The sequence below is a fragment of the Trichosurus vulpecula genome, chromosome 6 (genome assembly GCF_011100635.1).
Source record: "Trichosurus vulpecula isolate mTriVul1 chromosome 6, mTriVul1.pri, whole genome shotgun sequence".
NCBI classification, from domain to species: Eukaryota; Metazoa; Chordata; class Mammalia; order Diprotodontia; family Phalangeridae; genus Trichosurus; species Trichosurus vulpecula.
The window spans coordinates 196,434,560-196,460,063 of NC_050578.1; the positions used below are offsets into that span (position 1 = coordinate 196,434,560).

At 35.6% G+C, this 25,504-nt stretch overlaps 1 protein-coding gene across 1 annotated transcript in view; it reads left to right on the top strand.

The window, feature by feature from the left end:
* BOD1L1 (biorientation of chromosomes in cell division 1 like 1) overlaps window positions 1-25,504 on the top strand; it is a 92,302-nt gene that overhangs the window by 10,685 nt on the left and 56,113 nt on the right. The window contains exons 3-10 of the mRNA XM_036765071.1: window positions 973-1,163; window positions 4,519-5,136; window positions 5,673-5,822; window positions 7,366-7,532; window positions 10,173-10,287; window positions 11,326-11,464; window positions 14,922-14,991; window positions 17,196-23,265. Coding sequence (XP_036620966.1) covers window positions 973-1,163; window positions 4,519-5,136; window positions 5,673-5,822; window positions 7,366-7,532; window positions 10,173-10,287; window positions 11,326-11,464; window positions 14,922-14,991; window positions 17,196-23,265 — 7,520 coding nt within the window. The remainder of the gene's footprint in view (window positions 1-972; window positions 1,164-4,518; window positions 5,137-5,672; window positions 5,823-7,365; window positions 7,533-10,172; window positions 10,288-11,325; window positions 11,465-14,921; window positions 14,992-17,195; window positions 23,266-25,504) is intronic.

A 25,504-nucleotide genomic window follows, 5' to 3' on the forward strand; every position in this document is an offset into this window, starting at 1 on the left:
TACATGTGTTCCCTACATTTATGCTTTTCTACTTGGGTCATGCCCCAGATATGTCTTTTGTGGAGTCCTTCCCCACTGAGGCTTGGTGTCCTTGTGGGAAACTGCCCCAGGTTTGTGGGGAAAGATTTTTTGTTGCTACTTTTCTTAACATGCCATTTTCAAGAAATACCTTTGTTTAAAAAATGTATATACCTAGAAGTTTGCTTTCTAAAGAGTAAAAATATAAGCTGCTTAATTTTTAAAAAGAACAATAAAAAGAAAGCCAGAAGTCTTACGTTTTATTTGCCTTTTGTCTAAAGTTTTATTTGATTGAACTAAGCACTTTTTGTACAGGTTCATCAGTTTCCTTAGAGATCATAACACTTGTGAATGCTTTTATTTCTGTGTAAATACTTGTTAAATTCATAAATAATTATCAAGTTATTTTAGACCCAGTACTGATATTTCGTGACCATTTGTTGTTAAGTTTTCCTTAGTCAGACGCTGGCTAGGGCAAGTAATTTTCTAAGAATCGATTGTATTGACTTACTTGGACTCTAGAGCCATCATTCACTACCTTTCAAAAGACAGAATAAAATTTGTGCTTTAAATTTGTTTTCATTCCACAAGTGATACTCAGATAGTTTGGGGGATAGGAAGAATGCACAATTTGTTGGGCCTGAGGACTGTCACAAATACCATGGAACACCTTATTTTCCTTATAAGCCCCCACAAAATCTTGCTTGGCCTGAGGGGAGAAAAATCTCTTGTGATCGTGCAAAGAGTATGTATAGACGTATAGTATTTTAAGGAAATGTAGGAGTGCAAGGGGAAATGTAATGTTATGTGTAATTTTAGCTACTTTTCTTACCATGCCATCCTCTTTCCTCCTTCCCTACCTTTCAGAATAGGTTCAACTTTGAAAGAACTTACGTAAAAGACAAAGAATGTGGTCAGTTAAAAGTAAATTTCTTCTCAATTTTCCTGTTACAGGTCAGGAATGTTGGAGTCTGGTATTGACCGAATTATTTCTCAGGTTGTGGATCCAAAAATCAACCACACATTCAGACCTCAGGTGGAAAAAGCTGTTCATGAATTTTTGGCCACTTTAAATCATAAGGAGGAGACAAGTGCCAGTATAACTCCAGATGATGAAAAACCAGATTCTTCCATCATAATGCAAGGTATTACTTCTGTTCTATAAATTTTGTATACACACCACCAGCTCTCATTTGATCTGAATAGTATTTGAAGGGAGCATCATTGTGAATATTGAAGTCACCAAAAATAATAGCAGATTTGGAAGAGAATCAGTCAGCAGGCAGTTAAGTTCTGGACACAGATTTTTTAAAAAAGGAAACAATTCCTACTCTCAAGGAACGCTTTCATGAAATCACATAGGGTACGTATAGGATGGGGGATATGTAAAAATATATACAGAATAATAGAGGATAATTTAGAGATGATGTCACTAACAGTTGGGAATATCAGGAAAGCTTTTTTTGTAGTAGATGGTTCTTAAGGTAAATCTTGAAGGCTGTAAGGGACTGTACAAAACAAATGAAGAGGTAGTACATGCCAGTTATGGGCTTTGGCCCATGCAAAGTTACAGTGAAAGGAGATGCAGTAGTGTCTTGTATGGGGACAGCAAAAGGGCCAATTTGACTAACTTGTGAGGTGGAGTAGTATATAATGGGGCTGGGAAAGTACATTGGGACCAGACAGAGAAGGGTTTTAAAAGCCAAGTAGGAGGAGTAGGTATTTGATTCTAATAGAGGGCCACTGTAGTTTTACTGAGTAGAGGAAGGACACAGTCCCCTACATTTAGGCAGCCATGTAGAGGTTGGACTGAAGTAGGGAGAGATTCAAGACACAGAGACCAATTAGGAAGGCTTTGGGATAGTGTTTAAGTGATAGATAATGTGGACCTCCGACCTAAGGAGGTGGCCCTGTAAGTTGGGAGAAAGAGATAGATGCAAGAGATTTTGTGGGAGGAGATACAGAAATGACAACAAATTGCATATGTGAGGTGAAGGACAATGGAAAGTCTTCTCTACAAATAGGGAAGTACAGAAGCATGGAAGCATTGGGAGAAGCGCTTATTTTGGACATACTGAGATGTCTCTGGGACTTTCAGTTTGAAATAAAAAATTGGTTATGTAAGAATGGGGCTGGATATACTAATTCAAGAGTCATCTTCAGAGTGATCATAATTAGCCAATAGGAGCTGATGAGGTCACCAAGACATAATGTAAAGGAGAGGACAGAGCTTGAAGTACACCCCCAAGGTCAGCCCTGTGATGTGGGTAGTGAACCAGTAAAGGAGACTGAAAAGAAGCAGTCACACAGATAGGAGGAGAACCAAGAGAGAATAGTGTCACTCAGAGACAGGAGAGAGCATTCGGAAGAAGAGGATGGTCAGCACTGTCAAATGCTACAGAGAGGTCAGTAAGGGTAGGGCCTGGAAAATGGTATTTAAGAGGACATTGGTAACTTTGGAAAGAGCAGTTTTAGTTGAGTTAAGTCAGAAGTCATATTTTAAAGGGTTTCAGGAGTGAGTGAGAGAAAAGGAAGTAGAGGTAACTGTAGTTATAAATAGCTTTTTTCTAGGAGTTTGGTGAGAAAATGAACTGAGGCAAATGCCATTCTTATTAAGGAAGAAAGGGACAGTGAACTAGAAGTAGCCAATCATTTAAGTTCTTATATGTTATAGTATTCTGTGCTCTAGAGGTACAGAGAATGGCAAAAGACATCCCTTCCCCATAGAGCTGACAGTCTAATGAGGGAAACAACATACAAACAAATTATATATAGGATAAATATGAAATCAACAGAGGGAAGATGCTAAAATTAAGGGTTGTGAAAGGCTTCCTATAGAAAGCGAGGGTTTTGGTTTTGGGCCGAAACCCCGAGGGTCTTCCCCTCCCAGATTAATTTTTTTTTTTACTAGGTAGAAGAGGGCATTCTTTGCCTCATTTCTTACGTAACCTTAATCACTGAGTGGGCTTTGCCTCAGACAAACTGAGACCTGTTAAAGACCTTAGCTTAAAAAGGCCAATGTCTCCCACTGCATGCAAGGCAATCTCCAGTCCTCAACTATATCTTGACACTGGGCCTAGATGGCTCCAGAGGAGAAAGTGAGGCTGGTGATTTTGCAAAGCCCTTTCTCACTTAAATCCAATTCACTTGAAAGTTATGACATCACCTTCCTGATGTCATGGTCCTCTTCAAGAATGAAGGACAAAAAAAACAATAGAAGGTAGGATTTTATCTTGGACTTAAAGAAAGCCAAGAGGTGTGGTAATGAAGCATTTTGTGTATGAAAGACAAAAAATCTGGACAGGGTGATATAGGTGGATGGAGTGAACTTCAAAGTAGGAAGAGTTGCCAAGTGATGATGTCAGAGAGCAAGTCTGGAAGAGGCTTTAAGGAGCAAAGAGTATACCAACTCCTGACCTTGTGTTCTGAACATAAAGAGCAGCCTGGAGAGGGTGGCAAGAAATGAACTGTCTTCATGAGGAAAGTAAGTTTCCTCAAGTACCAGATGATTGAAGGTGTTGCATGATCCTCTCTCTTTCCCCTTAAAGGGAAGGACTAGGAAAAAAATTATAGCAAATATTCTCTGCTTCATGGCTAAGAACTGTTGCTCCTGAAATATAAGCAGAGAGGCACCTCTACAATAGATGTGACCAAATGAACACACAAATAGTCTCCCTAGTCTAGTTAACAGTCTGCAAAACTACTTCATTGCATCAAGAGCCCAGAGTTTTCCTGATTATTTTTTTTAATTAGCCACTCTTCCCACCCTGTTGGGATTTTTTCTCAGAGTAGTAGCTCTGACGGTTGATACTTTAAATGCCTTTTTAGTCAGACTGAACTTCCAAGAAAACCTAACCCCAAATCAATTTGTTTGATGGACCTTTATTCCTTGACTAGACCTTTTATTCCTCCGTTGTTAGCTTATTCTCTCTGCTCCTTTGGAGGGGAGTGAACGGTCCTTGTGTCCTTTTTAGTCCTGGGAAAATTGACTTGTCTGTTTATCTCTGTTGGACAGTGAGAACCTAGAAGTAGCTTTTCAGAGGTCAAGTAGCAAGGATAGGTTTGTTTATGTTAGTTGGCCTCATGAGAGCCAGTTTCCAGGCCAGTGGATGAATTTAAGACTTCTGAGGCCGTGCTCATTTACAATTGGAAGGAACAAAAAAGAAGGCGGATCATGTCACATACAGAGCCTTTCCTCTAAAGAGCTCCAGGTACCACATAGTCAAAATTCAGTTGACATAACCATCTGTGCCCAAGAAACTAAAGACGCAAATAGTAATGTAATGTCTGAAGAGGAGTCGATCGATTTTTAAGCAATTTATTCAGTATATAACATGTACCAGGGGTTACAGATCATAGTGTTTTGTAGATATTGATAGTTCACATTTATAAATTTATATTATAAATTATTTGTTATTATTATTTTATAGTTCACAGTTAATTAAGTAGAACTGATGTTCTCTATATATAAATTCTTTATTAAACACTCTTCCCTTTTAGGTGCTCCTGCTGCTGGATCCAGTGCTAATGTGGCTAATGATGCCATGTCCATTTTAGAAACTATAAGTTCTCTTAATCAGGAAGCAAATGCTGCCAGGGCATCAACAGAACCTACAAATCCCAAGGCCAGTGAAAGAACATCAAAAAGACTCCTATCTCAGCCAAGCATGGATGCTGGCCCTGATCGAGACAGAAATGCAGAAGACGTAACAGACAAAGACAAATGCCTGTCTGACCCGTTCATCGAAGGACTTGAAACAGTCTCAAAGTCAGAAGAGTCGTATGATCTCCCTAGTCCAGTTGAAGAAATAAAAAATCCCATAAAGGACAACAGTAGTTTGATTCTACCAAACAAAGACTTCCTACAGGAAAGCAGTGACCAAAAAACTAAACTAATAGACAAAGGGGAAAAGAAACCAGATAGCAATGAAAAGAGTGAAAGAAAAAAGGAAAAGAAAGAAAAAACTGATAAGAAATATGATCACTCTAAAAGAAATGAAGATATACAAAAAACAAAGGATGAAAAGCAACTAAAAGAAAAAGAAATAGAATGTGCAAAACAGCCACCCTCAGAGAGGAACAGTAATAAACTTAAGACGTTTGATGGGACAAAAGAAGGTATAAAAATTCTGTCCAAAGTATGTAGTAGTTGCTTTGTTTTGCTTTTTGATAAACTCGGATTTGTGGAAGGTACTGGGATACATAAGTTCTACAAACTGAAATCCCTTTTTTTCCCCCAGCTAATATAGCATAAATTTCTGTATTTCTTTTTTACCGTAATTTGCTTGTTTATAAGGTAATCTAATATCTCTTTATTCAAATGCATTCATTAATTCAAAGCAACTCCCTAAGTGTATCCTCTTTAAGCTATTACATATTTAATTCCAGTTTTTTTTATAGTTACATTTTAAGTTAATAAAGTTATATTGTCTTTACATGTTGATTTACATGCCATTTAAATTTTAGCGAAAACAATGCTATATTAATCTTATTTTCTTTATCAGTAGTAGGAATATTTTAAACTTAAAAGCTAAATTTCTGTAATTATAGTTTCAAAATATGTGTACTTTTTTTATATCTATGTGCAAATGGTTTTGAGAATTTCCTAATGCCAAGATTTTCTGTGTTTACTTTTTGTCTCTGTGTTTTTAAAGATTGTTCTTTGATAGATTCAGATGTGGATGGGCTTACAGATATTACAGTTAGCTCTGTCCATACCAGTGATCTCTCATCATTTGAAGAAGAAAGTGAAGAAGATGCTGTGGTTTCAGACAGCACTGAAGAAGGAGAGATTACATCTGATGGTAAATGCTTGACACGTAGAAACATATGTATTTTATATATACAGTTGTGGGTAACTTACAGAGTTTTATTTAGTATGTTGTTTATATATTCATAAAATTCAATTCTAGTTGTCATTTTTATAAAACATGCTTCTAAATGTGAAATGCTGTTTATAAGTTGGTATCATCTTTCACAATGTCCTCTGCTTTCTGTGAGACCTAGAAAGGAAAAAGAGTTCAAGGGAAATGTTTAAAAAAGACAAGGACAAGGGGAAAAGTGTTGAAATAAAATGGGAATAAGTATAGGTAAAGAAGAATGAACCAGGAAAATAGAAAAAAAGGAAAATGTTTATGCTCTGAATATGTTTACCTGGGCCTTGCCAAAGTCATTTTTCATTCTTCTTCCAACCCTTTGCATTTTTTGCCTATTAAAAATTTATCTACATACACAAAAATATACCAGTCTTATGCAACTTTACTCCACCATGAGTCCTTTGGGAGATTGAATAAAAAGAAAGCTGTTCATCCTGTGAAAGCACAACACTGTAGTCAGTTAAAGTTTAGCTAATGATTTTTTTAAATGTTTTTGCTTTATTTATACATTATTTTTTGACCTAACAGATACTTCTTAATAGACAAACAAACCTCTTTATGAAATATATTTTCCCCCAGTTAATCAGTTGTTAAATAGGAAGGAAGTGTCTTTTGACTTCAGGTAATATGAGATTTACATTGACCATTATATTTGAATAGAATTTTGTGACTTTTCAATGTTAATTTTATTTTTTATATTTTGTATACCTTTGTTATCACTTCCTAAAAGATCTGCTATGTTTTCCTGGATTTTTTTATATTCTTCATGCCTTACAGAACAATAATACTCCATTACATAATGTGCTCTTTGTACACAATTTCAAGTCTTTCCACAGTAGCCTCTGATCACTGGAATCTAGTATCTATTAGAAATAAAGACATTTTAGATTACTGAGTAGTAGGAAATAAGTAACTTATTTACAAAAATGATCTCCTTTCTCACTCTCAACCATACCACATAGGAAAACACCAGTATTCTTCATATATGTGTAGTGTAATTTTTTAGCATATTTAAGCTACTTGTTACATTTGGTTTTAGACCTACATGAGAAAGGATTAGATTGTTAGAAAAGTTTATGTCAGTTTAACTAAAGTCCCCTTATTGAATGACCTTATTGAATTAATTTCATTCAACAGATTTTAGAGGCACTGCTCTAGGCACCAAGAAAGCATAGAGATGAATAAGACAGCTGCTGTCTGTCTTCAAGAAAATTACACCTCAGTAGGGGAATTAAGATAAGTGCACAGAAGGTAGAATTTAAGTGCGAATAGTTGATTATCAGGTGATTAACGAGTCATGTCTTGTAGTAAAGGAAATATTTTGTGAATCCCCATATGCTGTTTTTGCTTTTGAGGGATATATAAATAGCATTTGGATCATACAGAAGTGAAGCGTGGTCATTAATCAATATACTGTTGGTTTTTCTGTTAACTTATAGATGCTTTCCTCTTTTTATTCATTTTATTGTAGATGAAGAAAGAGAGATTAAAAATAAAGTAAAGCCTCAGGTTAGTGAGCCTGGCGAAGGAAAGGCAAAACCTGTCCGGCACACTTATGTGCACCGTCCTTATCTCTACTCCAAGTATTACAGCGATTCAGATGATGAGCTGACCGTAGAGCAACGTCGGCAGTCTGTTGTAAGTCTCCATTCTCTCATCATTCATCTTTGTCTTCCCAGACTGTGAGTCTATTAAACAAAATTAGAAAATGGGAATGAGACGTAGGGAGAAGAGTGAAGTAGAAGACCTGGATGTGAGTTTGAACTATAGCACTTGTGGCTTCCTGCCACAAGGGACTCATTGGACTTCTCTCTGTCTGAGTCACTTTTTATCTCAATGGACAGTATAGGTTAGATTCTGATGAAAGCACTTTGTGAACCATCAGACGTTATACAGATATTCATAAAGAGTATAAGAGACAGTCCTTACCCTCAAAGTACTCAAGATCTTATGCAAAATGGCATAAATGTGTGAAAAGTTCACTGAAATCAGACTTGAAAAATATTTCAGGACCATAGATGGGATTGCATAAGGCAGTACAGGAGTCCTTAACAAATACTCATGGAGAAGAGTTACTGTAGAAGCTCCAAAAATGGAGAGATCATTTCAGGCTTCAGTGGTGAGGAGAGGCTTTATGAGAGAGGCTGGTTTTGAGTTCTTTCATGATTATAAATAGGATTTGGTGAAGTGGGGTAGGGGTGATGGTGTGAGCAAAGGTAGAGTTGGCAAACTGCAACATAAACAAAGAATTTCTACAAAAAGTAATGAAATGAGAATACTAGAAAGGCAGTCTGGAAAAACTTTGTACTTTTTCCAGTTTCAGTGCTATAGAAGGGTACTGTTAGATGACAGCCACCTGTTTGAATCCTTGTAGGGATAAGAAACATGACTACAGTAAGAAGCAATGGGACATAGTGGAAAGAGCACCAGACCAAGAGTCAGAAGACCTAGAATCTAGCCCTAACTTTGCCATTTATTAGTTTTGTGACCTTTAATGATCTATTTATTAATTACCAATTATGTGCAAGGTACTGTACTAGGTTCTTGGGATACTAAGAAGAAAAACAACATAAATCACTTCTGAGATTCAGTTTCTTCATCTGTAGAATAAAGATAATAATACCCAACACTTAGCACAATATTCTACACACAGTAGGTTCTTAATATAGGTTTTTTGTTTGCTCTCAACTGCCCTGCATCACAGGATTGTAGTGGGACCCAAATAACATAAGAGAATATAAAAATGTTTTAGAAACTATAAAGCACATCAAGGTATGACAATATTGTCATGTTGTAGGTAAAAGGATTTCTCATTAGAATCCATAACCTAATATTTAAAGCAAAGTACTTTTTAAAATCTTAGAATTTAGCTCCATTATTGCCTAAGCTCTCGGAGCTATTTTTCTTTGCAGATTTGTGGTACTATCCTTAAGGGGAGAAAGGTGATGGCAGGGAATTACATGTAAAAATTCAGTTAAATCATTGTGGAGTAAATTTAGTAGAATGTAGATATCTCTAGTAACATTCTGTATTTACCTGTCACTGTGTTAACAGAACCATTTTGAGTGTACTATCATGATAACAAGGGCTACTACATGTTCCTTGTCTGTTTCTTGGTAAGATCGTTTAGGCAGTTAGCCATATGGAGTCCCAGAATATCCTGGAAGTCACAGACTGTAGGCCGGCTTATGGCTTGTTTGTTTTTTGGGTTTTTTTGTTTTTTTTTTTTTTTTAGTTCAATTACTGAAAGAATAATTGCCAAACTTTTTTTGGAGATCTTTAGTTGTATAGAATACTTAAGAAAGAATCATGACGAAATGGTTTTGTGAAAATTATGAAAAATGACTTATTGAAACAATAAATTTTGTGATATGCTCACTTTCTATAGGGATTGTGCTAAGTGAAAATTACAGTATTTATCAAGTTACTACTCTTTTGAATTAAATTATACCTTTAAAGAGTTGTTGAAAACCTTTAGATCTGTATCTCTTACTCTCCTGATAGCTGCAGTCCTTATGATGGATACACGCACACAGGCATAGATAAACATATGCGTGCATGTGTGCGTGCGCGCGCACACATACACACACACACACACACGCCTGTCATCCTCTTATGCAAGAATTTTTAACCTTTTTTAAGTCATGGACACCATTGGCAGTCTGGTATACCTTCATGGACCCCTTCTCAGAATAATGTTTTTAAAATACATAAAATAGGTTTACAAAGAAAACCAATTCTAATGAAATAGTTATCAAAATATTAAAAAAAAAAGTTCATAGATACCAAGTTAACCCTCCCTTCTAATAGTTCCTTGTCTTGTGGGATTGACTTTGTACTGTCAAAGGTAGGCCCTACCAAGACAGCAAGGCTTCCCACATACAACCTGGAGACAGGCTAATTATATATGTTCATCGTTTGAGGACTAACCTATGTAAATACAGAAATACACATCACCAGACTGAGTGAAAGGTGATGAATTTTTTTCAGTCTCAGCAACTCTTGAATGATTTCTACTAAGCCACAGAAGGGTTGCTATCTGCTTTGGTGATCAGGAGCATCCACACCCAAACACTGTAGATCACTAGAATATATGCCCACACACACACAAACTTTTGCAAAGATCACATGTTGACAGTAACTTACAACAAGCTTCTTCCACTGCATATTTATTAGCCAGATTCTGCCCCTAAACAATTGTTGTTCTACATTTTTGTGGGGTTTGCCTAACAAGTTGGCAGGATGACTGTGAATACTACATTCTACTTTGTATTTTAGGCCAGAGAGAAAGAAGAAAGACTTTTAAGGAGACAGGTTAACAGGGAGAGGCTTGAAGAAAAACGTAAGCAGAAAGCTGCAGAAAAAACAAAATCTTCAAAAACCAAGAGTCAAGGTACTAAAGATAATTCATTTTTTTAAGATTTTAATTTTTTTTTCCTTTATAAACAGTAGTAGTAGTGTAAAAATATTGTGAAAGGAAATCAAAGTTATGGCATAATGAAGCAATGAAATTGATTTTCGTGGGAGCTAGTGAGTGTGTCATAGTTATATCTATGTCTATAACTACACATATGTGTGTATATGTATGGGTATTTATACATTTATAATTACCTATCTATGTACTTGCATTTTTTTAAGTTAATCTTTGGAAGTATGATATTTGAGTCTTCCTCTGATGCATTATGGTATGGAGGTGACCTGGAATTCTTAAAGGCTATGTCAATCAAGCATAGGCTAGAAAGGCTTCAAATACAAGGCTAGCAACAGACTTCTCTCTGTTGTTCAAGAACCAGTTAAATGTGGAGTTCCTCATCACCAGCAGGTTGGCCACTAAGTGATGGATTCTTTGGCCATGGCAACTCATTCAAGTGGTACTTCAATAACAACTTATAAAATGCTTCTATTTAGTTAATATGCTTTAAAAAAAAAACCAACTGATTTCTTAATGATTATAAAAGAAGAACTTGGTGAATATACAGCGAAGCTAAATACTTGGTATTCACTAAAATTATCAAATTTTGCATAAAGGCAGCTATAATGTGACATTAGACAATCATGAACATCTTATTAAACAGAAAATTGCTATTAGCTGTGTACCTGTGTATCCTTTGTCATTTTGGTCTGATTTTATTGAGTTAGACTGTAAAGTCTTAATTTTAAGTATTGAAACATTTATTTAGCTTTAGAAATGTGGGAATTAATAAAGCTAAATTAAGATTTTCAAAAGGTTTTATGTTTAAAATAGAGCTTGAGATTGTTATGGCGTTTTCTACTAAATGGCCTCTATGATTGTGTTCAATTCTTTAATGTTCTATAATGATACTGTTATTGACACTTACCAATTCTAGATTCATTAGAAAACATTGATGGAAGAGTAATATATTTTACTTTTTAAAAACTGTTTTCTAAATTTTATGTTGGCTTATCCTAGGCAAAAGCAGTATGGACTTGGATGAGTCATCTGGACAAAACTCGGAATCCAAAACTACCAGAATTAAAGAAGTACTTAAAGAACGAAAGGTTTTAGAAAAAAAAGTAGCTCTAAGTAAAAAACGAAAAAAAGATACAAGGTACTTTTTTTAAATGTAAAATATATTTTTTCTTCACAACTATCATGTATTCCTATGGTACCTCTTCACCTTGAAGCATGTTTCATTGAATACAGAGTTACAGATTTAAAAAAAAAACCAACCACCTTTTAATTTTTATTAGCAATGTGATTGCCTTTCATTTCCATACAGCTAATGTAATTTATGAAGAACCTAAAAATTTTGCCTTCCTACTATCACAGTGGCTCATATTGTGCCACTATCTAGGCAAGTCTAGTTATTCAATAAAATACTTATTTCAGTAAGCCATTGTTAAGTACCTACACTTTCATGGTAATTGATAATAACAAATTACATTTATGCTTCCATAAAGAAAGGATCCAAGATTTTAGTAGTATCAAATCTCCCCTGAAGAGTGCATTTGCAAGATAAGTGTGTGTAAAACCTCGTAAGATAGCAAGTATTATTTATCATCATCTTACAGATTAAAAAATTAAGACTTGGCTGCAGGCTACTACATTGCCAAAGTTAAACCTAAGTCATCTGAATTCAAGTTCAGTACTCCTGTTAAACCAACAAGCCTCTTTCCTTAATCTTACTTTTTATTATTATCTTCCCTTTTTTTAACCAATAACTCTGAATCCAGTTCTGTTTTATTCTTACTCATAGTTAATGATGTCCATCATAGCCCAGGTTAAAAAAATTGTAAGAAAATAGCTTTACTTCGAATTAGTGTGGGCAAATTTAATATACTTCACTAATCAGATTAATGACCATTCTTACTAATCACTGTGCTTCACTTAGAAAGTTTAACATATAAAAGATTCATTTTAAAATAAATAATTGAACTTTTTTGAATAGTGTGATTGTCAATTCTAGAGACAAAGTAAGAATACAGAAACCTATAGTAAGTCTTTTGTGACTCTTTGGCTATTCTGTTTGGAGAGCCATTTTGATCTTTGGAGTATCTTACTGTCAGAGAAACCATCCAGAATTAATAATAGACTTAAGGTCTCTAGAGGTAAATCCTTATGACAAAGGAATAATAAAGAAGAGAGAAAGAGGCATTGTATAACTAAACCAATGTGGGTACACAGAGAATTCATGAACCAACTTATTTCTGTTATTTTGTTTTTGTTGTCAGACAAATATGGAAGATAAATGAATATAAGAGTATGGAATGGGCCTACAAAAGTCATGTCTAAAGTACTAAAGCTTATATGAGGCTGACGAGAAATTATTAAAACAGTGAAAGGGTTTGGGATTTTTCTAAACCTATTGTTCTTAGAGGATCAGAAAAAAATATAAGACTGCTGCTTGGAATGAATGGGACATTATAAGAGATATGAATGATAATATCATAAATGAGACATAAAAGATAATGAATAATGAAAACCGAACTATTCAACTCCTAATTTCCTTCTTTTTTCTGCCAAGGAGAATACTCTTCGGAGTAAAAAGAACAGAAGAAAAGTGACTAATTAAAATAAATAGGGAGAAAATGAGGAAGACCTCCAGCTAGTATATACAACCATTGGTAAATTTATAGGACATGGACAAGTGTCACATTAGATGAAAAGGTATTGATGCAGTTTACATCGTTTGAGGGAACAAAGAGGTTGAGGTCACAGATCCATTTTTGTATTTGAGTGAGGGAGATTGCAAGAAAGCACTTGTTCTTTATTAGTTAATGCCACAAGCCCCTGTGTCCCAGGAGACACATGGGAGGAAAATGTCAGTAATCTTTAAAAGTTCATGGTGAATAGGAGATGTGCCACAAGACTGGAGAAGGGCAAGTACCCTGGTTTTCCAAAAAGGAAAGAAGGTAGATCTTGGCGTTTGCCAGTGAAGTTGACTTCAATTCCAGGTAAAAATCTAGAACATATTATTAAAGAGATATTTAGTAATCATCTAGAAAAGAAAGGTGGTGATCACAAACCTCTAACAAGAGTAGATGTCATTCTCATTTCCCTTTTTATCAAGTTATTAGACTCATAGATCAAGGGAATGTTGTAGGTATAATTTCTGTAGATTTTGCAGACCACTGGATAAAGTCTCTAATGAAATTCTCTTGGACAACATAATGAAATGTGGACTATTTCAGTTACATTGATTTGGGACTGAACAGCCAGAACTAAAAAGTAGACATTACTGGCTTCATATAAGGGTTTTTTTGTTAAAGGTCTATAGTAGAATTCCCTAAATATTTCCTTGTTTCTGTGTTTTTAAATATTTTCCTTTATGATTTGTATAAAAACATAACATGTTTTGGAATGCATGTCATTTCAGATGCCATATAGCTGAAAAATAGTTAATACGTTGGATGACAATATCAGATCCAAAGAGATCTTGACAGACTAGAGCTTAGACCTGAATCTAACAAGAAGAGATTTACTATGATGTCTTAAACATTCTTTCAGAAAACCAATTTCACAAGTACATGTTGGGATAGGCATGACTTGATGTCAGTTTGTGTGAAAATAATCTATGGATTTAGTAGCCTACAAGCTCAATATAAGTCAGTGGGTGGCATGAAATAACAGAGCAAAATTCTGTTGTTACTGTGGACTTGGTCAAGAAAGAAGGCATAGTGTCCAGACTGAAGAGCTGATAGTCCTGCTCTGCCTGGTCAGAATATATATGAAATTCTCTTTTTAGTTACCAGGCCTTCCACAGCAAAGAACGTTGTTAAGCTGAAGAGCATCCAGAGGCTAGCCAGGATAGTGAAAGGCTATGAGATGAGGCCATATGAAAATGGCTAAAAGATTTAAGTATTTTGTCTGGAGAAGACAGAGTACTGATGCCAAAACTGTCACCTAGTCATGCCTTTCAGATATTTGAAGGGCGTCAGAAGGCAGAACTTACAACAATGGCAGAGGCAAACTGAGGCTCAATATAAGGACGATCTTCCTAAAAATTAGAGCTATACAAAACTGAAATGGATTACGTTATAAGATAGTAGAAGAAATCTTCCAGAAAGACTTGATGACCACTTAGTAATCTTTTTGTCAAAGAGATTCTTGTTCAGATGTGAATTAGACTAAACTGCTTCTGAGGCCCCTTCCTGCATTGAGATTTTGTGGTGTGGTATGTTTAACCTCAGCCATCTATCTAGCCTTTCCCAGTCTGGATAATTGGTCTGTTTTCATTTCATTTTTTTAAACAACCCTATGAGGTACAGCTATGACAGGATGAGGAAATTGAGACTTAGAGAAGTTAAATGATTTGCTGAAATATGAACTAAAACTTAAAGTTACATTTCTGGCCTTTAATCCCAGAGCTTTTTAACTTTATCATGCTGTTTGCCATCATAGCAGTACTTGAAATAACAGGTGCTATTTTAGGTATAACCAATCTAGCAATAATTTTGTAAATCATAGTTTTTTGGACTGCAACAATTTTGAGAAATTTTTTATCTATAAATAGAACTGAAACTACATTAATATTTATCATTTCACTTCATTATTTCAATACTTAGGCATACTGATGATAATTCTAAAAAGAAGAATTCTGAAGAAGACCCCAAAGAAGCACTAAAAACAAATGAGGTATGTCATAACCCTTTAAAGCTTCTTTTTAATGCCCTGTTTTAAAAAAAACAACTTTGGGGAGAAAGCTAATGTGACACTCTTTTTTAAGTTAAAATTTTTTCCTATTAAGCTATTTCCTCAGGAAACCATGTTGGATGCATATTCATGGTGCTGCATTTTTTCTTTTTTTTTTTAACCCCACTTCTACTGTTTCCTGATTTTTTAATAGATACTTGTAGTGCTTTGTTTGTGATAATGTGACTAAAATGCCTTATAATCATCCAAAAGTGAAAGAATTTCAACAATTACTCTTTCTTGTATATAATAAGACAGAAGTTTAACCCATGCCCAGTAAATTGAAATATAATTCTTTGTGTAAAGATTAATGCAGCATCCTTACTCCTCTTGCAAATATTTATTACTATGTTGTTTAATGTTTGTTATATTATTTTCTTAAAATCAAATTCTGAGTTCTTTAAAGAAAGTAATATATTGACTAGAAATTATGTATATAATTTACTCAAATGAGATCAAATTAATTTCAAAATTTTGATAATGAATGAGGGGTGAAATTTACTTTTGTTATATCTTTAAAAGGATGAGTCAGCAAGTGTTTATTAAACAACTTCTTATGCCCACTAATACTTGTAAAAGCAAATGAATAATATGAAAAAAATCACGGGCACACATATTTTTGTGAATATATTTTGTTTTAACACAAGAGACTCTGCCCAACAAACATGTGAATGATACTTGCCACCTACCACCCCACATTGTTTTGTCCCAAAGAAAGAAGTTAAAAAAAAAACAAAGCACTGGGGAATTAGGCAGTTGGGGGTAAGGAGTGAATTTCAATCTGTGTTAGTGGAAGGAGCATCTAGATAGATGAAATCATAGATCCTTGAAATATTGATGTAAATAAGTAAAATCTTTTAAAAGCACTAAAGAGTTCCTTTCATAAAATGAATGAATTTTGTGAGTTTTTAAAAATTAAAGTTAGGAAAAAAACACGATAAATACATCTGTATGCTTTTTTAAAAAAAGGAGTTAGTATTTTAATAGAGAAAAGAATTCTTTGAAGGACTTTAAGATATAACAAATGGATCTTAACTGCTCATTAAACCAAGCCTGCCCCCAAATTTCTGGCACTTAAAAAAGGAATTAGTTTGCCTCTTAACCTATACTCAAATTATATTGAAATGAATTTTCTTTTATTAAGACATTTTGCCATCTCATTGAATTCAACAAGCATTCTAGGGGAAAAAAAAACAAAACAGTCCCTGTCCTCAAGCATACATCATTCATCCTTTTGAGGAAGCCATGGGTGAGGGATAATACACGACCATAGATCTAAAGCTGGAAGGGACCTCAGAGGCCACTTAATCTAACCTTCATTTTACAAATGAGGAAACTGAGCCCAAGAGAAATTAAGTGACTTGCCCAAGATCACACAGGTTGTAAGTAATGTGTACCAAGATAAGTAAAGAAACATATGGATAGATCAGTTGATTAATTGATTGACTTAGATGTGAGAAGACTGCAAACAACTGGGGGCAATGAAGAGTACTTTTAAACAGACAAACTAATAAAGGAAGTGGCACAATGGATAGAGTTCTGGGCCTGGAGTTAAGAAGACCTGAGTTCAAATCCAGCCTTAGACACTTACTAGCTGTTTGACCCTGGGCAATTCATTCAACTTCTGTTTGCCTCAATTTCCTTAAATGATACATAGTAAGTGCTAAGTAAATGTTGTCTCTTCTTATATAATTTTGGATTCTTAATCATAACTGGGACTTATATTGCACTTTAAAGTTTGCTAAATTTGCATGTTATATGTGTATGTGTACAAATATACATCTGTATATATATATATATACGTATATATATATATATATATGAAGATATATATACAGTGGGAGAGAGACTATGCATATACACAGATACACACATAGAAAATCTCAATTGAACTTCAAAATAGTCCTTCAAGGTAGGAACTACTGGTATTCCAGTTTTAAAGATGTCCACTATACCAAAATGCTTCTCTATTTGGGGAATTCAGAATTAAAATCTATAGTCTTTAAGTCAATATGAATTAACTACTGTCATCATTATATTACATTATTTTAGTGACTGAAAAGCATAAATATCAACTGCCTAAATGAAATATATTACATGAAAAAGAAAAGGCATTTTTTTTAAATCTCATTTTTTTTCCATTATAGCATTGTGAAAAGGTATCTTCTTCAAAGGAACTGAAGCACATTTATACAAAAAGTGACCCAAGCAAACCTGCCCGGAGACTTTCTGAGTCATTAAATTCACCTGATGAAAACAAAAGTGAATCCAAAATGGAAAAGGAACAGAAAAGACGGACATCTACCTCCTTTCCAATGGAAGGAGCACAGCAAGACCCTGACATAAGAGATGCTAAAAAACATTTGGAAAAATCAGAGATGAATGTTGAAGAAATTCAGAAGCAAAAAAGTGCACTTAAAAATGAAAAGCATCTTAAGAAAGATGATTCTGAAATACAGCATTTAAAAAATATACCCAAGAAGGAAGTGAGATCAAACAGAGAAAAGGCTGAAAAGGAGAAAACTCTATCAGAAGATAAATTGTCTACAAAACACAAATATAAAGTAGACATTGTACATAAAACAGTTGATGAGACTGAGCTCCATGCTTCTGAGAAAGTCTTGAAAGGAGATGAGAGTTTTCAAAAACAAAGTCAACAACCAAAGATTTCTTCTGATGATAAATCTGACAAAAAAAGTAAACATAAGAATGAACGGAAAATATCTGTATTTAGCAAAGATGGGAAAACAGTTTCTGAATACACTATAAAAACTGATGAAACTGTACGTAAGGAAAATAGCAAAAAAGATAGACACGTTTCAGCTGAAAAAGTTAAATCAGAACACAAGTCAAGAAGATCAAGTGATTCTAAAGTTCAGAAAGACTCCCAAAGTTCCAAACAGCACAATTATACAACTCAGAAAAAAAATGAAAATTATTCAGAAGATAAGTGTGATATGGAATCAACTAATTCAGATAGTAATTTAAAAACAGAAGACATTGTTCATAGGGAGCGAAGAAGAACTAAGAGCTTAGTTGAAGATAGATTTTTATTAAAGTCTAAATCAAAAAGTCATAAGCCACCAAAAGCAAATGAAGCAGAATTGCAAGAAAGTGTCACAAAACAAGCTACTCAAAAGCCTGACAAAGAAAAAAGCTTAGAAGAAAGTGACACTGATAAACAACGTAAGCCCAAAAGTGATGATAAAGTTCTAGAGGAAACTAGTGTTGAATCTGAATTTGAAAGCACTTCCTCATCTACACATAGCTCACTGAAAGATGCTAGTCACAAAATTAAATTACCATTGGGAGAAAAGGCATTGACAAAAGAAAAACACAGGAGTGATAAAGATGTGAGTTCTAGGCTTGAAAGGAAATTATCAGAAGGGCACAAAAGTAAGAACTCAAAGCATGGTAGTAAGGAAATTAAAAAGAAGGAAGAAAACAAGTCAGATGAGAAGGATGGTAAAGAAATTGAAAATAATCATGAAAAGCCTAAAGGCAATAGTTTAGTCATGGAAAAGAAATTAAACAGAAAGCTGTGTGAAAGTCGGAGAGGAAGTTTATCATCACAAGAATCAACCAAAGGAGAGGAAAAGTTATCAATAGACAATATTTCCTCTCTTCAGAAACCACGAAAGAGTGATGATGACTTATTAATTCCTGAGCAAGAGCCAATGGAAGTTGATACAGAGCAAATCTTTGTAAATGTTCTTGAAGTCTCTAAAACCCAAGACAAAAGCAACATTAGCTCAGGACAAGAAATTGGATCTGAAAATACTGTGAAACTTAAAACTTCACCCCTAGTTCCAACTGATGAATTAAGAACTATTGCAAATGACCTAAAATCGGTAGATTCTGTCTTTAAATCAGAAAATCAGTCAACATCTGGCAGTAATTCTGAAAAGAATATTGAACATGAAAATACCCTTGCTAAGGAAATAAATATTTCAGGCCCTGCATCCAAGCAAAATTCCGAAGAGAGAGAATCCATTCAGCAAGAAGCACATCAAGTGGGTATAGACCCTGAAATCATTTGTGGAATTTTGCAGAATGTTCCTTCAGAGAATGCTGACACACATAAGAATTTTACAAGCATAACTAAACCAAGTGAGGAAAGTGTTACTCCATTACTCAGTTCTTCCACTAAAGGAGAACCAACCCTTAAACATTCCATAAACACAAACTCCTCACAGTGCTTAGTTTCTACAGCTGGTGTACCTGACGAAGACTCTTATAATTTAGATAACAGTTCTTTAGCTGAGGAAAGAACTGTTTTGGAAGGTGAAACAGCAAACACTTCATACATAGGCCACTCTCCTGTCTTAGAGACAAGTTTGAATATGAAGGAATCTGAAACCACTGAGTTGAGTAGCAGCAATATAGAATATGACGACAGTTCTTTCACAAGTCACCTAATGAGAGAAAACAGTGCTACCATCAAAAACATTAAAGGAAGTGATCAGGGAACTACATTAGACAGTGAACAAGAAAAAGAAAAGTGCACAGTATCTCAAGATAACTTGAAAACTGACATGATTATAAATAATGAGAATGTTAACACAACAGAATTTGTCTTGACAAAAGTAACTGATAAGGAAAATGATGGTATAATTCTGGACACTAGTTTAGAACAGGATATGAATGCTGTTGTAGATACTGGCAAAAAAGAAGAATGTGATGCTGATTTTGTAATAGAGCCTACTTTAGAAAAAGATACTGTAAGTGTTGAAGCTACAGAAAATACAAGCATAAACACTGTAATTACAAGAAGACTAGAAGAACCTGAAAATGTGATAACTGATGTTGAAGGAAGGAATGAAAATAGTGAGGTAGGCACCAGTGCAGGAGGTAATGGATTTACTTCTCTACACCAAAGAAGAGAAACAACCAAAATCACTACAATGGGGACTAATAAAGTAGAAAAGATTGCTATTGCCACCAGTACTGAAGAGAAAGGTGAAGCAGTTACCATAGACTTGGTAAAGGCAGGGGATACTACAGCAACTTCCACAGGCAGAGAAGAAAGTGAGGTCACTGTATTTTGTACAAGTATTGAGGCAGATGAAGGCTTTGTAACAGGTATATGCACTGAAGATAATCATGTTCCTATTGGAACAGAAGCTAACGAATGTACTGTTGTTGCAGCAGCCGAAGAAGGTGGTGGTGTCACTGAAGGATTTGCTGAAAGTGAAACTTTACTCACTAGTACCAAGGAAGGAGAAAGTGGAGAATGCATAGATGCAGAAGAAAGAGATAAAGACTCTAGCAGAGGTCATACAGTAAAAATGGAGGATAATGTAAATAGTGCTGAGACAGAAGAGAAAGATGATGCTGTTACAAGTGCAGGCTCTGAAGAGAAACGTAATGGTTCTTCAAGCAGAAATTCAGAAGTAGTCGAAGGTACTGTTACTTGTGTAAGTGAAGTAGAAAGTGATGGAGCTGTGACGAGTGCCGGCACAGAAGTAACAGAGGGATCTTTAAGTAGTCAAGATGTAGATGAATTCCAGAGAAGTATGACCAGAACAGGTCCCCAGAAAGAAACTGAGGGTACTGTGACATGTACGGGACTGGAAGGAAGAAGTGATAACTTTATTATTTGCTCAGTGACTGATGCAGAGGCACAGGTAGAGAGCATAGTTACTGGTGCTGGTATAACAGTAGTAGATAATGATGCCACAACTGGTGTAAGTGCCAACCAAGAAGGTGAAGATTCTGTAAATGATGGTACAGAAGGGGAAAGTGCAGTCACTAGCACAGGAATAACAGAAGAAGGAGAGGGGGCAGCAAGTTGTACAGGATCTGAAGATAGTAGTGAAGGCTTCCCAATAAGCTCTGAATCAGAAGAAAATGGAGAGAGTACAATGGATAGTACAGTGGCCAAAGAGGTCACTAATATCACACTAATTGCTGTTGGTCCATGTGATGATGAAGGCATTGTGACCAGCACGGGTGCAAAAGAAGATGATGAAGAGGATGAGGGTGTTGTCACTAGTACAGGCAGAGGAAATGAAGTTGGGAATACTTTAACTTGCACAGGAATAGAGGAAGAGGTTGAAGGTGCACTGACTTGTCTAAGTGCTGAAGAAGGTGAAAACTTGATGATCTGTACTGTTGTTGAGCATATTGAAGCTGAGGCAGGCATGGCTGTCATAAATACAAATGAAAGTGGAGTTGATAGTATGACTAGTGCAGAAAAAGAAATGAAACATGGAATGATCTACTCTAGTGCAAAAGAGATTGTTGAAAGTAGTGTGACCAGTGCAATTTCAGAAAAGGCTGATATGGCACTAATCCCTGTGGGTACAGAAGAATGTGATGGTCCCATGACCAGCGCAGCTACAAATAATAATGATAGTCAGCTCACTGGTGAAGAAAAAGATGAAGATGCCACAATTTCCACTGGCATAGTTGAAAGTGATGAGGTTCTAGTATCTGAAGCAGTCCCAGAATATGAAGTTGAACACATTCTTCCAGCAAGTGAAAAAGATGATGATCTCTCCACTGTGGCCAATGAGGATAACAAAAACCAGAGTGTTTCTGTTGGCAGTGAAAGCAAGAGTAAAGGTTTGATGATTTCTACCAGCACTTCAGATGAATGTTGTATCCCTTTATTAAGTACAGTTGCTGAAGGTAATGAAAGTCATTATAGTACTGCAAGAATCAAAGAAAATGATGGGATTGCTATAGAACTTGAAGAATTTGAAGCACCAATGCCCAGTGCAGTTTTAGAAGATCAAAGTCAACTCACTGCTACTGCTAGAAAAGCAGAAAAGGATGAGTGTGCTATGATTTCCACAAGCATAGTGGAGGAGTTTGATGCACCTATGTCCAGTGCAGCTGTTGAAAATTATGAGGTTCAGCACCCTGTTGCCACAACTGAAGAAAGAAATGAAAGCATCATCTCTGTAGCTACTGAAGATTATGAGGCACCTATGTCCAGTGCAACCGCAGAACTTGAAAGGCAGCTTGCTTCTACTAGCAAAGATGAAAAAGATGAATGTGCACTTATCTCTACGAGTATAACAGAAGAATGTGAGAGGCCTGTTTCTAGTGAGCTTGAAAGGGAAAACGAGCATTCTGCCACAATAATAGAAGAAAAAGATGGGAGTGCTCTAATCTCTACCAGCTCAGGGGAAGATTGTGAGGGACCAGTGTCCAGTGCAGTCCCAGAGAACAAAGATCATCCCCCTGCCAGTACAGTGGAAGAAATCAATGATAGTTCCATGATCTCCACAAGCACTACTGAAGAATATGAGGTAGTCATGACCAGCACAGTCCCACAGAATGAGAATAGACTTACTCCCACAATAGCTGAAGAAATAAATGATGGTGCCATCATTTCCACGAGCACAACAGAGGAATACATAGTGGTTGTGACTAGCCTAGACAAACAGGAAACAACTCAACCCTCTGCAATAGGTGCTGAAGAAGATGAGAGCTCTTCTGTGGTATCTCCTGAAAAAGTAAGAGAATGTGAGGTTCCCATGCCAAGCATAGTTGCTGAAAATGATGACTCTCAAAGTCCTAGGCCAGTTGTAAAAGAAAAAGAGTTGAATACAGTGATACCAATAAACTCCATAGAAGAATATGAGGATTCTTCAGATAATGAGCTCACAAAGGAAGAAAAAAATAATGGCTCCTTCAGCACTGTAAATACAGAAGACAAAAGTATTCATGATGGAGAGAGGGAAGTTGGAAATGATGCTGCCACAAGCAATTCAATAAGGGATACCTCAGCCATTACAGAAACAACTGAGAACTCCCTGGTGAATCAGAGCAGAAATAAAGAAATGTCTGAGGATATGACTAAAGACTCTATAGTCAGTATTTGTTCTTTTGCAGCAGTAAATGTCAGTACTGAAAAAGCTGAAGATGTGCCAGATGCCAAAGAAGTAACAGCAGAGCTTTCTGATATTCCTTTTGAGGAAGTAAAGCACAGTGACTACTTGAAAACCGAAAACCCTGAGTGTATTAGTGACCTAGTGTCAGAAATTATTCTTTCTAAACCTAGGATTTCTCCTTGTGGTGAACAGGCCCTTCTATTAGCCCCTAAATGGGATAACAACCTAACTATAAATAGTAATCACAATACTGAACTAATTTTTGAAGCTACAGTAGAAAAAAATAGTGACCATGATGGCATAAAGAACTCAGTTAAGGTGGAAGAAAACCTTGGAATTAACATTTCTTCTGTAGAAGATGTGTGTGAAACAGGTAAGAATTTATTTTTAGATATGAGAAAGATTTTTATGTTATTAATAGAATGAAGCTGTCTGTGACTTAGCAAGGTGGAGTTGCCTTAGGTAGATGGTGCTTAAATAACTCACCTAGGGTCGTGCAGTTTAAAAGTGTTAAGCAAAAATCAAATCCAGGATTCCCTGACTCCAAGCCCAGCACTCTATCCACTATAGTAACTGCTTTTTAAAATATAACTAGAAAAACTTTGCTACAGTTTTTATTTGATCATTTAGACAAGATACATAGTGCTTCATAAAACATACCAAACAGACAGTAGAAGGCCATTTGAAATCGTAGTAACACTGAAATTTAAGTCAAGAGGCCTAGTCTTATCTTGCACTAATAGACTGTAAATTTAGGCAAATTAACATCTAATTCTTCATTTCTTCTTATGTAAAATGATGGGATTAAACTAGAAGATCCTTAAGGTCCTTTGTGATGCTAACATTCTATGATTCTCTATACTAACTGAGTTACACTGGGTGAGTCACTTCTCTGATTATTAGTTTTCTCATTTCTGAAATGGAAATAACACCTTCACAGGGCTGTTGTGAGGATCAAATGAGGTAATGTATGTGCTGCACTTTGAAAATGTTATAGAGTTAGGAGTGTCACTTACTACATGGCTAGTTTCCTGTTATATAATAAAGTAGTTCTGTTTCATCAGTTTTGAATGTCAAGCTGTATAACAGTTTCCAACATTAAAGTTAATAGCTTTTTCAGTACTCTGGTAAATACAGGCTTGAGAGAGAAGTGGGCCTAAAAATTATTATATCAGCCCTACTTCTTGGTGGTGACTGGTTCAAAACACTGTCCTTGGAATCTAAAAGACCTAGTTCAAGTTCTTATTGCTATGTTCTGAATATGTGATCTTAGGCAAGTCCTTAGCCACTCTGTAAAACAGCTCTTGCTCTTCCTGACTTAGGGTTGTTGTGACAATCAGATTTGATCTGGCTACAAAAAAGCATTTTATAAAATACATAGCTTCTTTACTTGAAGAGGGGTCGGGAAGGAGATGGATATAGCATTAATGATACTCCAAAAAAGAGGGCCATTGAAACATTTCAAAGAGAACAGAAGGGAGCAAAAACAAAGACAGTTTTAAAACTAACGTGGAATTTATCACAATTCATCCTAAAGCAAGCATTTTTTATACAATCTCTTTTTTCTGTTAAGTATATAGAAATATTCATTTTTTGGTGTAGATAGAACAAAAAAATTATCTTATTTTTTTGGACTGAGAAAAGGCTATCATCATATCTGCTAGTTGGTAACTTAAAAAGAACCATTTCAGTTGATCGATGTTGGAAACAATGCAAAGGGTGAGGGAGGCTTATTTTTGTAAAGTGGTTTTTTTTTTTCATATTTTTAAAGGCAGTAGGGAAGGAGCCGGTAGATAGGGAGAGGTTGAAGGTTAGAGAAAGGAGATGATTGAAAAAATTGTCTGCTCAAAGAGACTGGAAAAGAACATATCAAGGGCACGTATAGAGTAGTTGGATGGTAAGTTTTAAGATGAAAAGAAGTGGGGAAGTATAGATGACAGCAGATAGCCTTAATCTTCTGAATAAAGTAAGAGATGAGATCCTCTGCTGAGAAAATAAAATACAAACTCCTCTCTTGGCTTTTAAAGCCCTTTACAACGTAGCTGCAGCCTACCTTTCCAGGCTTACTGTGCATTACTCTCATTTACTCATTCTGACCAGTTAACTTGCCCTATATATGACAGGCTCTCTCCCGTCTCCAGCCAAATGGTACAGTAAATAGAACATTGGACCTAGAATCAGGAAGACCTGAGTTCAAATCTAGGTTTACTATGTGACCCTAGACAAGTCACTTGACCTCTGTTTGCCTCAGCTTCATCCTCTGTAAAATGGGGATAATAATAGTACATACTTCCCAGGTTTGTTGTGAGGACAAAATAATATTGTACTTATAAGGTATTTTGTATACCTTAAAGTGCTATATAAATGCTAGCTATTGTTAATACCGTTGCACAAGCTGTCTGCCAGGCCCTGTAGATCTTGAACTTGGCATCCTTCAAGGCTCAAGTGTCATCTCCTTCAATAGGCTGTTGATGATTCCTCCAGTTGGTAGTTCTCCCCTCACCAAGTTGCTGTTTAATATTTTTATATGTGCTGAGTTTATTCATCTGTGAAAATGCTTTATCTCACAAAATTTAAAGTATAAGTTTCTTAAGCACAGGGATTGTCTCCTG